The 13,044-nt window shown below is 40.3% G+C and overlaps 1 protein-coding gene across 1 annotated transcript in view; it reads right to left on the bottom strand.

Moving 5' to 3' along the window:
• Positions 1-13,044, bottom strand: part of LOC104950616 (yjeF N-terminal domain-containing protein 3-like) — a 34,621-nt gene that overhangs the window by 4,585 nt on the left and 16,992 nt on the right. The window contains exon 2 of the mRNA XM_010777156.1: positions 3,086-3,194. Within this exon, the coding sequence (XP_010775458.1) occupies positions 3,086-3,194 (109 nt within the window). The remainder of the gene's footprint in view (positions 1-3,085; positions 3,195-13,044) is intronic.

The following is a 13,044-nucleotide window of genomic DNA, read 5'->3' as shown; positions in this document are numbered from 1 at the left end:
CTGTCTCCACCGAGGTGTTGAAAAGTTCCAGACTGATAGAAACACACACAAACAGACTCGACCTGGTGGCTGCGGCTGCTGCTGGAGCAGTAAAAGGATTACTTACTAAAGACCTATAATCTATCTGGCAAACAGAGGTGTGTGTGTGTGTGTGTGTGTGTGTGTGTGTGTGTGTGTGTGTGTGTGTGTGTGTGTGTGTGTGTGTGTGTGTGTGTGTGTGTGTGTGGTACACTTGGACTCCAACAGCAGTAGGCCAGCAGTGAAACCAGCAGAATCAGACTGTCTGCATCTCCTTGTACTGTAATTGTCCCTGAAATAGCAGTGATGTCATGTTAGCAGTAGCGTGTGCTGGCGGCTGTGGGCAGCGCTCCGCAGCGTTCAGGCGGTGTTTGTGTAGGAAGGCTCCGCTGGTGGAGGGCCAGGCATGGGGCCAGCGGTGGAAGATGATAGAGGGGAAGTGGATGTGGGATTAATCACACACTCTGAACAAAAAGGCTCTGATGCTGCCACTCTGCCTGTGTCAGCTTTTACTTTTTTTTTTAATTTCATTTCCTTTTAAAACTGCTTAATTCCATGAAAAAAAATACAAAAAAAAGAAATAGCAACAAAAAAGAAACTGTTTAATTCCTCATCCCCCAAGAATGTAATTGCTGTGTTTGGTTAAACAATATAATGTTTGAACTCCTATAAAAACGAACAAATTAAAAACATATAATAAGACGTCATTATGGATGTAATGACTAAAATGTCCCACTAAAACCAACACTAGTTAAACCGACTTTAATTGTTTTTTTGGTTTCTTGGCCACTTGGGGGCAGTGCAGAAAGGCTGAGATCACAATATTGACTCATTATATTATCTTGAACTTATAAAATGAATATGACTCACATGGTTTATTTTCTCACCCAGTGTAAATAAAGAGAATAATTGATATGGATTCGGTTTGACACCTCGCGGATATAATTATTCACCTTTTAGTTCTGGTTTAGCTCCTCAAAGTCCTGAAGGACATATCCGGCTTTAGCTGCCAAACGCTCCGTTGGATGGTCGTTCACTTCGTCTTTCTGCCAGTTGTTGATGGACACGTTGTGTACATAGGGGATTTAAAGCTATTTTTACATAATACGTCCTTTTGTAGGAGCTGGAGAGAAGTTTGGCAATCTGTTCTGTGAGAGGTGTTGCTCCTACTGTATGTACGTACAGATAATTATCACCTATGCAGCTTCCCTCGGCTTTATGGAGCATGTAAGCGTCAGATCATTGTTTTGCTGTACCGTGTCAACATATTTCTACGGCTTAACACTTTTGGCTCCCTACTCTCAGTGTTGTTTTTGTTTTAGGTGAGAAAAACTGATCGTAATAGCACAAAACAGCAGACAGTGCCAATGAGAGACTTGATGATGACTTTAATGAAAAATGTAACAGCAAGATAACTGGATAGTTCCCTTGGAAATGATTGGTGCCCAAAAGCGCTGCATAGATATTGCAATCTCTGTGCTGGATGTGAAAATGTTTGCCGAAGGGTTTGCCATATCAATTTTAATAGTGATGTTTCAGAACTTCCTTCTCTGGTCCCCAATTGGCCCAAAAAGAAAAAACATTTATTTCAGATTTGAAGAAAACATCTGAGAAATATTATATCTGTAACATGTTTAAAAAAAGATGATATCTCGGATATATCAATAATGTCTGCTTGTTTTCATGATTCTCTCTTTCTTCTTATACCAGCGTAGTATATATCTTTGCTTTTTCTGAGGGGAGATATTAAATGTCTCCTATTAAACTGTCTGCCTTTTATTGATGTGTATTTTTGTAACTTTTCTTCTGTAAACCACTCATTTGGGCCTCTGCTTCAGCTTTTGACTCTTTCCTTCTTTTTCTCTTCATCCCTCCCTCTGACAGCAGCGCAGGGTTTCATGTGTCTCCTAGCTCAGAGTCTTATTCATCACAGCCCAATGAAGAGACCAGTGAGAAAACCAGTGTGGCGTTAAACCAAGCCAGTGGTCTGGTCAAAGGGAACCACATGTGCTCCTGACAGTCCTCCACTGACACACACACTCTGGGCCTGACACAGTCCAGACCTCAGAGCAGAGGACCTGTGGTTCTGGTCCGAGCGCTGACACAGAGCGAGCTCAGGCCCAAGGTTAGCCGCTTCAAATGTAAATGTCACAGAAAGTTAAACCATTATAATCAGCCACTTTTATGGAAGTTAATGCAAATTAGGAAAGTGTAAGTAGCAGCAGCTGTGACTTTTCTGCCCTCTTGTGAAATGAAACAATCACACCAGGATCTGTTTGAGTTTTGTAACGATTACTGAGGCCCAGAGTGGCAGAATGAGCAGCAGCTTTTCGAAAAAAGTGAAAAATGTTTGACCTTTACAGATGTGTTCTGAGGGATAATAGGGTAGGCTATTAAACAGTTGGGCACAGTTTGGTTTTTCTTTGACTGTAGCTTGTAACAAGAGTTCTGAATTGGTCGGGTTTATTCACAAAAAGGAAAGTAATTGGAAAAATTGCACTACTTTGATTTGACAATTCTAATTATTAATTCTGTTAATACTAGCTACTTCAAAATTGGTGAAAGGACAGATGGAGAAAAAGATTTGTGTGACTTTTTCAAAATATGATTGTATGTTTGTTGTGTTTGTCTTTCATGTTTCATTTCAATAAAAAGACAGAATGGATCAGAAGGATGCAATTCTACTTTCATGGGAAATATTATGCAAAATACAAAATTGGATTTTTCTGGTTTGTAAGAGGACTGATAAACACACTAAAATGCAGACCCAACGCACAAACACACACACACACACACACACACACACACACACACACACACACACACACACACACACACACACAAGCAAAATCCCATTTTGAAGTAAACTGCAAAAATAAAATTATATAATTTTTCTCTGCATTTATCTCATGAACACACACTTTTGGATGTGGGTGGATGGGGATTATGAATGACTTAAAGCCTTGTGCTGTATCCTGCCTCAGATGTAGAAAGTCAGGAAAAGACAGCAAGACAGAAACAGATATAAGTGGACACTCCTAATGTAAATCAAGGAAAGTGTGCAGACCTTAGTGATGGCGAGGGCGCAAGCTTGTCCCCAGATCTCGATCAGCTGCTGCTGTCCAAACTTGTAGTCCCTGAGCAGCTCTGTCTCGATAGCTTCTGCCTCCCCTTTACTGTGAGACACAGAATAAGACACAGGGTTAGCAAGAGAGGTTTTGTTCACAACATCATCATCAACTCAAACATCGTCGGTATCATCATGCCATCACAAGCGTGCTCGAAGCCTCATTAAAAGGCTTCACACATAATTCTTAATTTAACCCACCAGCAGAAACACACTGAATTTAAAGTGTCTGCAGTGTGAATAAAATAAATGTTCTGCCGGAATGTACTGTTCAAAAGCAGCAGGCCAAAACGGCAAGATACGGCAGGCCTTGTTTTTCACAACACAGAAATAATATATAATCGAGAAGTTGTATGAACAAAGCAGGGACCCGTCATTCACAGAAATGTATTAAAATCAATCAATAAACTCAAACAAATTTGAATTAATTTCCCCAATATCACAAATGACAAAGTTGTTGCAGGGGGCTTTACAGTGTGTTCAGTATACAACACTCTCTGTCCTTAGATCCTTGCATCAAATAAGGAAAAACCCCACAATTTAGGGGGGGAAAGGGAAGAAACCCAGGGAGAGCAACAGAGGAGTGATCCCACTTGCAATATGGACAGACATGTATTATACATCATAGTGTGTGTATGGATTTCTTTTAAATGACAACATAGACAACCCAAATGAAAAAGGATCATTTGAAGGTATATAAAAAAGATTTACTTTAGCTTAAATGCCAGGATGTGCTGTGAACTGTATTTGTGAATACAACCTGCAGTTGATGTGATTTCAGCATTAATTATGCCAGGCATGAATTAGTTTTGTGATCTGATGCTCACACATTGTCTTTGTGCCTTTGCTTCCTCTGGCTGCTGTTGGCACGGTGACAGTGTGACTAATGCTTCGGTGACTGTTGGAGCTGCTTATAGAATGGAGGTGTATGTGTGTCAGTGTGACAAATGCCTTAAAACAGCACAGCAGCTGGCAGGAAGAAAAGGAGCAGGTTAAGTGAAAATCACTCTCAATTTGGGATCTGATTCTGTAAAGTTGAATACATCTCTTTCACTCTGCAGACCCCTGGTGGTCCCCCTTAGTACTGCATCTTCGTAAAGAAAACGGATGATTATGTTCAGGTAGAAATCAGACTGGATGTCTTAACTTGTTTTTCCATTTTGCTCTACTTTAAAACCTATCAGAGACAACTTTAGAGCAGAGTGATGGATGCAGCAGGTGGAAATTTGATTTAAGAGTTATTATTTCTGATATAAAGATCATATATCAGAGCGATAAGAGCAGATGAAAGATGGATCAATGCATAAAATCAGTATTGTGCTTCCATTTAGCACTCAAGCTTTCAACTCTGTTACAAATCTTTACCTATCAAAAGAAAGCTCTTTGCCTAAGTGCAAGTGTACGTGTGTGTGCGTGCGTGCGTGCGTGCGTGCGTGTGTGTGTGTGTGTCTGGGGGGGATGTTTGTTGGTTGTTTTCTTTATCGATTACATTGTGATTTTTTTCCTGTTACATCATATGTTGACAATTAGATACACATGCAATGTGCAGACAGACATTTGCATGCAGTTGAATAGAAGTAATTGAAGAGGGCCTTTATGTGGAAATATTGCTGTTTTATATCACTGACTCTCAACTGCTATTCAGCTCTGTTTTCCAGGAAGAAGCAGGAAAAATAAACACTTCTATTATTGTTCTGTTTATGCTGAACAATAACAGTGATGGGCTGTGTGTGTGTGTGTGTGTGTGTGTGTGTGTGTGTGTGTGTGTGTGTGTGTGTGTGTGTGTGTGTGTGTGTGTGTGTGTGTGTGTGTGTGTGTGTGTGTGTGTCAGCACGCCAGTGTATCTATGTGGGGTTTCTGGCATTTACCTGTGCCAGAGGAGCTGCAGCAGCTGTCACCCACGGCTCACCTCAGGATGTTTCCTGAGTCACTGTGACAAGATGATCTTTGAAAAGTTCACCTCAATCCACAGGGTTCTTCCTGGCAGGACCAGAGCGCCTTACAGCTATAATTGTTGTCAAACTCATTCTAAATGAGGATAGGCAATTTGATTTGCTGCTTTCAAAACAGAGAAATGTGCACAAAAAAGTCTAAATCTATTCTGTTGGTGTCGGTGGAGAGCTCTTAACTCAGACCGATACTATCAAAGTAACAGTGCTGCTGCTGAACAGGCACTTACTATTGATTTGTAAGTAACCTTACTCACAGAGCAAAGTGTTGTGGGTGTACTGCTCAGCTGCTAGTGTTAGCAATACAATATATAAAGTATATGGTGACAGCCAAGTGCCACTACCACAAGGGGGCAGCTCACAGTGTTCATAAAGACAGATGGCTGATTCACGCTGCATATGGCATGTTTTTTTTTCAATTACCAGCTCTTATCACACCTATAATAATTCTTAATCAGACATTTGTTCACAAAGATTGTACGTAGTATGAGTGCAACCAGTGATTGCATTTAAAGTGTGAGCACCTTGCAAAAGCCTCAACTCTAATTAGCGTTTAAAGGAAAGCAGGTATGCAGATATAACCTTGCTCTTGATTGTAATTTAAACTAAATGTGTGCAGGTGTGTGTGTGTGTGTGTGTGTGTGTGTGTGTGTGTGTGTGTGTGTGTGTGTGTGTGTACAGGCTTGTGTAGTGCAGGTGCAAATAAAAAAGGGTCTTCTGAGGATTATCCTGTGTTGCACCTGTAGCCACAGCCATTCAACCGCCAGCCACCTCTCCCCCAGAGGGAGGGTTGATTTCCCCATGCTTTGTGTGATGTGCTCCTGCAGTGTCTCACCTTCATTGCAATGCTGCTCAACTGTGATCAACCTGCTTAATGACTCTGTTTACTTTACACATGAGATAAGGTAAAATGAAACTTTAATGGGGCCTGTGGGGGGATGAGGAAACTTCAGTAGCAAATAGCAGGAGCTTAAAGGCTGCAGCAAAGATACAAAATAATTAACATAATAATGAAGAGGTTGGAGTTCGCAAAAACATTAAAATGGAGATTTTAACACATGAATAAATCATTGTGGAGCTGAAAGTGAGGCATTTAGAGTGTACAATATATCCTAATTGTTTCGAACATAACTCTGTTGTTATGCAGAAAATATAGCAGCATACCATGTGAACACAATTGGTGAACACAAAAATATCTGTTAAATATAATGCAATGCAACAGCCCTGCAAAAGAAACTGTGAAAGTAAAGTATAAGACAAAAATACAAAATGTACCCTGTCATCTCAGCTGAGGAATCACCCATAAACATTGTGTTACCATATATTCTGCAGCCGAGAAGCAACCTTGTACCATGAGAGGTGAATTAGCCACTGAATGTCAGAAGGGCTTCTATTTGCTAACATTGGAATAGCCTACTAAAATAGACACATTTCTCACACCCTCCCTTTTAATTCACCTAATGTCCACCTTTCCAGCATGATCTTCTGGTTAGATAAAGAGCAAGATTAAAATAGCTGGAAGAGAAATGCTGTAGTCGACATCTTTCAAGTCACACATGGTAGCCTCAACCCGGCAGGGGTAGCTGCTGTATGTTATGAAGCAAAATCATAAAGAAACAGACAGATACTGTCCATATGAACATAATATTTTTATACTTACAGTAATAATAACCATCCAGCTATGTTTTTAGCTAAGCTAGCTACATGCAATGCAAATGTTAGCTACCAGGCTATAGGCCTACAAAGATGGTGAACATATCATAAACCTTGCTAAAAATATATTAGCATTGTCATTGTAAGCAGTTAGCATGCTTATGTTACCATTCTTTCTTAACACTGCACTATTACTAAGTATAGCCTCACAAAGCTGGTAGCATGGCAGTAAAATCAGGCCTTTTTAACTAAAGGAAACGCTGCCTGCCAAAACAAGACACCTGCAGCTCACGTTCAACGCCTACTTAATGTTGTACAAAATGTTTCAAAGTCCTCAGTGGAAGTGATAGTACACAGCCCAGCTGCTGCTACATGCTCCAGATGTACTGTTGTGTAATTAACTAAACTGTCCCCAGTAGAAGAAAGCCATGTGATGGGAACTGTGCTGCTCCAATAAAAAGCCCTCTGCCCTCTTCTCTATCCCACTCTCTGCCCTGCCTCTTTCCTATTATCTGTCCACCCCTCAGTACTCAATCGATGTTAATGATACTTCAGGCCTTTCAAGCATCATTACAGTGCCACATCAAATGACATGCTGATAAGAAGATCACTGTTTTTATGTTTATTTCTAGTCTCTTCTAAGTACCAATCTGCGGCATTTTCATATTAATTAGCTATTTTTGCTGCTGTCTGGTAAACAAAGTGATTATTCAGTAAGTGCAGTGCAGTGTAAAAGCTTTTATGTTTACTACACTTGCTAATAAGCTACATAGCAACTGTTTACTATGGTTGGCCTCTCTCAGAGATAGATATTTCGCTATACACTAGCTAGCTGATGTGTTCAACAGTTTGGATAAATACAAAAAGTGCAATAGATCTATAGAAAAAAAACTCAGTACGAACATCTATTTAGTGACAATACTAACATCTATATTCTTTTGTTTCACAAATCCAGACCTGATCCACTTTTTATTTGTAGTAATTCAATACTTTTTAACATCCCTCTTGTACATAGCAAACACATTAAATCAAGACTCTGCATTTAACCAATCCTAGTAGCAGTGGGCAGCTATCATATAAGAAACCAGGGGGCAAAAAAAGTCTCCTAATTTAATTAAATTCTATTTATAAAGTGTCAAATCTGTGACTGTTGCTGTATGGAAAACTGTCAAGTTTCTATGAAAACAAAATGGCAAGAAGAAGGGAGGGTTGGACTGTGTGGGTGGATGAACAGATGGGTCTTTTAAGCTTCTCCCCCGTATGTTTTTCTAAATGATCTCTACAGTAAGTCAATTGGAATATGCCTGTGCCATTCTGTGTGAAAAGTGTAAAAGCTGACATTGGAAAATACACATAAATAAAAAACAATATCTCTCCTATGAATAATATGAAAAGAAGCTTCTACATCATGATGCAAAGAATAACTCGGCAATGCTTTTTTTACCCGCTTCACATTTGATGGTATAAATGCAGCAAGAGACCCTGAGATATTCTTCTTTCTTTCACCTCACTTGTGTTGACTCTTTACTCCTCTGTCCTTTCATTTCCAGATTTTCTGATCCCACCTTATCATTCACTCCAGTTTACCCTTTTCAATTTCCCCTCTATCTTCCTCTGCCGCTCTCGCCCTCCTATCCACGCCCTCCGTCACTCTCTATCACAGCGGCTCTGATGAAGGTCACTGAACCAGAGTGATGGCAAATGGAGCGTTGACAACAAGTTACACGCAGAAAAAGGGAAAACATGGGCCGAGAGCACATGAAATGTCACCTATCATGCAAAATGCACTTGTGTACGTATTTTCTACATGAATATGTGTCCCCGGTGTTCCAGGGAACTCACCAAGTGTCAGAAAACACAACCCTCTCTATTTTCCTCCATACCCAAATCTCTTAAAAAGGGGCTACAACGGATCTGATACAGACTGATCCAGATTTGAACACTTCTATGACGTCACAGAAGTGGCGCTACGGCTATTGGGCCAACTCCACCAATCAGGAGGAGACAGCCACNTGTGTGTGTGTGTGTGTGTGTGTGTGTGTGTGCGTGCGTGCGTGCGTGCGTGCGTGCGTGCGTGCGTGCGTGCGTGCGTGCGTGTGTGTGAGAGAGAGAGAGAGAGGACACGCACAGTCACATCCATAAAACTGTCACCAGCAGCATCATTCTTTTAAATCAGGGTTAATCCGTTTAGCTGCTCTTGTTCCTCATATCCGGTGCGACGAGACAGACATCCTTTAGATAATATCAATCAGTGGCTTCAGCATTTTGCTCTCATAACTTATTTCATCCTTCACTCACCATGGACACATAAACCATGAACATGATCATATTTACCTAAAGCCACAGGTGTTGGCTAGCTCATGTGTTTGGCTTGAGTGTTTGTTCTATCAAGCCATACATGTTTATTCATGAGTCAGGTCTACTTCACAAGTCATGTGTTTGCAGAAGGATAAGGATGATTATCTAGATGGAGGGTCAACCACACATGGACACAGATGCAAAAAACATGAGTGGCACACTCACATGCCTACAGGTTACATCATCCCCCCTCCAATGGCCTTTAATCCAATCACCCAGTTATCCTGAATATCCATTTATAACCTCTGCCTCCGCTTCCAACCTAGCTCCCTCAGTTTGAAGCCAGAGGCCATCCGCATAACGAAATACAAAGCATGCGTTGTCACATCCTATCCATTTCCACTCAGGCAGGGTCTTGTCCTTTAGTTACTGGAGGCAGAACAGGATAGATAACGCAATTTTAAAAGCCGCCGGCCAGGAAACGACACACTGATGACCTATCTGTTTTCAGTGACCTTAAGTGAAATATGTGTTTTAGGAGACAAAGCTTGTTTTTAGAGAGATATTTGTGGCCATATATCCACCTTCTGGACATCCAGAACAGATCCATATACACTGACTGCATTGCACAGCATCAACAAATGTCAGCATCGGTTAGCTATACTTTAATATAAAAACCCAATATAGCTTCTTTGCAGCCAGCAGATGATGAACAGAAAAGGTGACCTCATTTTCTTTCCTCGTGTGCCACTTATGGACAGCCAAGGTGCCATAGTAACAATGCTGCCAGAGTCATGTGACCACCCTTGAAGAGAATGCTAGAAGAAAATATTTCACAAAGCCATTTTTCCATATGATGTGCTCCCCGGGATTTGATTGCCTGCACGTATGATTGGGGTGATTTAAGTTTGGTTTGTTGGGGATCCCTCCACTCACTCGTCGACCCTAACCCCCCACTGGTAAGCCTCAGCCCCTAATTCACTTTCCCCTTTGTGTTATAACCCTGTGTGACTGTTTGAAACTGCATTTTAGCTATTGACCTGTAATTAATAAAATCATATATTTTTGATAAATTTAAAACACGTCTCCTGCTCCATTAGTATTCGAACCTGTGTATCTATAACTGAAAACCTGTTAATATTTCCTTGGGTGAAACTCCCAAGGTGGCGTTGTCGGAATTTTGAATTGTGTAATCAAACTAACTTTAAACAAATACATTCACCTATCCTCCCTTCTGCGGCTGCTGCCACACATAGAAAAACTGCCCAGAAAAAAGGCAAATTCCAGCATTTTAGAATACCCCGTGAGCTTGCATGCTAAATAAATTGTGCAAAGCTCTCCTCAGTTTTTGTAATTGATGTGTTGATTGAGAGCTTCACCATGTGGCTGTGACCATGTGGCCAAATGCATTCACAAGTTGTTTTCCTATCTTGTTCTGAGCAATTTATCAGAGATGGACTAATTCCCCTCTTTCCTTTAATTTATCTGTTTATTTCTTTCCTTTTTACACACATTTCGTTTTACAGAGAGGGTTAATGGTATGACCTCAACACTACATCCAAGAGCAAAGACACATTCCCTCACTGGCTTCCTACCTATAAAAACTGCCTATCATGCACCCTTCCATTTGTATCTTTATCTAAAACCTAAAAGTAGTATTTTAAATGTCATACTTGTTATATTTAATATCTGTTGGGTTTGCAAACAGACGTTTCCCCAGCCCAAAATAACTGGACAAATGTTTTAAAAGGCATTAGCAAAGATGACCGAACAATAAACATTTGCTAAACAATACAGTATAAATATGATGTTTTTAGCACATAGAACCACGGGTAGTCTTTCAGCTGGAGTAGCTGAGTGGCATCATGTTGTGCAGGAATCAGACCCCAACATGCAGCAATCTCCGTGAGTACTTGCTGATGTAACAAACTGAACAACTTGAGTATAGTTCTGAATGTTTGCAATTTCCTAACTGTAATGGGTGCTCAAAGCCTTTACACTAATGGTGAAAAAAAGGTACCCAGAGTGATGTAGTCTGGAGTTGTAGTAAAATCCCCATTATCGCTCTGTGGGGATACAATAGAAAGGGAAAAAAATAAATAATTGAAGGATAGATGGGAAAGGTGGAGAGGCAGCAGATACGAGGAACAGGGGAGGAGAATGTGACACAGCATAATTAGAACCACTGCCACTAGCGATGCTGAGAAACAAAGGAACAAGTCAGACTAATGAAACCCTGCCATGAAGAGAGCAATCTTCCTAAGACCTCTCTGCTGTATGTGGCCAAATTAATGCTTTTCTCCCGGCTGTAAACCAAGAAAACAATGTTTCACTGTGACAGATGAGCCAGTGTTTAATCAGTGTCTTGTATGATCTATCATTATGTAGCTAATCTTAACTGGGAATTGATATGGCCAGTGAAACCGGCTGGAAATGAACAACATGATACTGTTTCTGTATTTCTGGTTAATCCCAAGGGGCTTCTGTCTACATCCTTTATACCCATTTGGATCCAGATGTCACAGTTGGTTAGTCACACCACATAGTGTAACAGAGAGGGAACACAGTATACCAGAAAGGCCAAGTCGATGGAAAGGACATAATACACATGGAAATTACAAGTTATGTTATAATTTACATGCATATTGTTAAAGATTTTGAAAAGATATGAAAATAACTGGTTACAATATGAATAACTGCTTATTAAAAAAATGTAATACCCCGTCAAACTTTCAGAAGATAAATGCTTGGTAGTGCAATATCAAAATGTGCAGTGCAGCAAACATTAAATCAGTGTTAACATCTAATATCCTGGGCCCAGGAGTTCAAAACTTTTAATCTCAATCAGATCCGATCAGATTTTGAAATCCCATTTTTTGTGATTCAGGATCAGACAAGTCGGCCAGATTTTGTCCCTGGAGTTCAAAGCAATTCAGGATAGGATCAGCCTGATCCAGATTACGATTTTTCAAGATGACTAGATCCTGAATATCAGTGCTTTAATCCTACCGATCGCCATCTAGTGGACATGAAAAATAATACAAGGAAGACAAGAGACCACATTGCAGACATCTATTGTTCGCAATTACTTTTGAAAGGTGATGACAGATGGACTTTTTTTTGTTGAAGGTATTTTTTCTTTAATCTAAATTACATTTGTGATTGACAATCTTTGTTGTGATACTTTCATGAGCATAAACATTTATGTCATCAACATTTAGTTGAAAAAAAAATAGGCCACCACAAACGTGACCAAAAAATGAAAAATAAAATTGATTTGCCATGAAGGCTAAAAATTGTGTATTATTTCAGTTAACAAACTTTGCCATTTTATTTATATTGAAACATATTTTTAAATAAATGGTACAGTACATTTTGCTCTGGTAATCCACTGGAAATCCACCCATTTGGTGGGATCAGGATAATCCAGTTTTTTGGGATCAAACTGATCCCAATCCTGTGTTATCGGTTTGAACTACCCGTTTTGAAGATTTGATCCAGATTAAAGCTTGGATTGGATTTCCTGATCTGGTCGGATATCAAAGTGATCCTAATCCTGTTTTTTGGTTTTGAACTCCCCAAAATCCAAATCTGATTTGATCAGATAGGGATTACAAGTTTTGAACTCCTGGGCCCTGCTGATGAGACCCAAACCATGGCTTCTCCAGGGAAAAACATTTACCAGATTTTATCTTGAAAGCCCTTGCAATGAGGCAGTTTTATGATAATGCTTTTTCCCCCTGTTTAATTCTTATCAGTCACAGCACAAGAGGAAGCTACGGGTTGAGAAACAATAAGAATCAGTCAGCACTTAAGCTGCATCTACACGGGTATCAAAAACGAAAACTAACCGAATTCGATATCAAAAAAGTCTTCCGTCCACACGGTATCGGCTCAAGATACGTGTCCGTCCACACGAGACCGCTCGACCCGCTAGAGACGCTGTAGTACATATGCCGGGCCTGAAAGTGGCGCTGTACTTCCGCCACAAAATACAAC

The sequence above is a fragment of the Notothenia coriiceps genome, unplaced genomic scaffold (assembly GCF_000735185.1).
Source record: "Notothenia coriiceps isolate Sejong01 unplaced genomic scaffold, NC01 NC01_scaffold00017853, whole genome shotgun sequence".
NCBI lineage: Eukaryota > Metazoa > Chordata > Actinopteri > Perciformes > Nototheniidae > Notothenia > Notothenia coriiceps.
The sequence above is the reverse complement of the archived record's forward strand: the minus strand, read 5'-3'. Positions and strand labels throughout refer to the sequence as shown.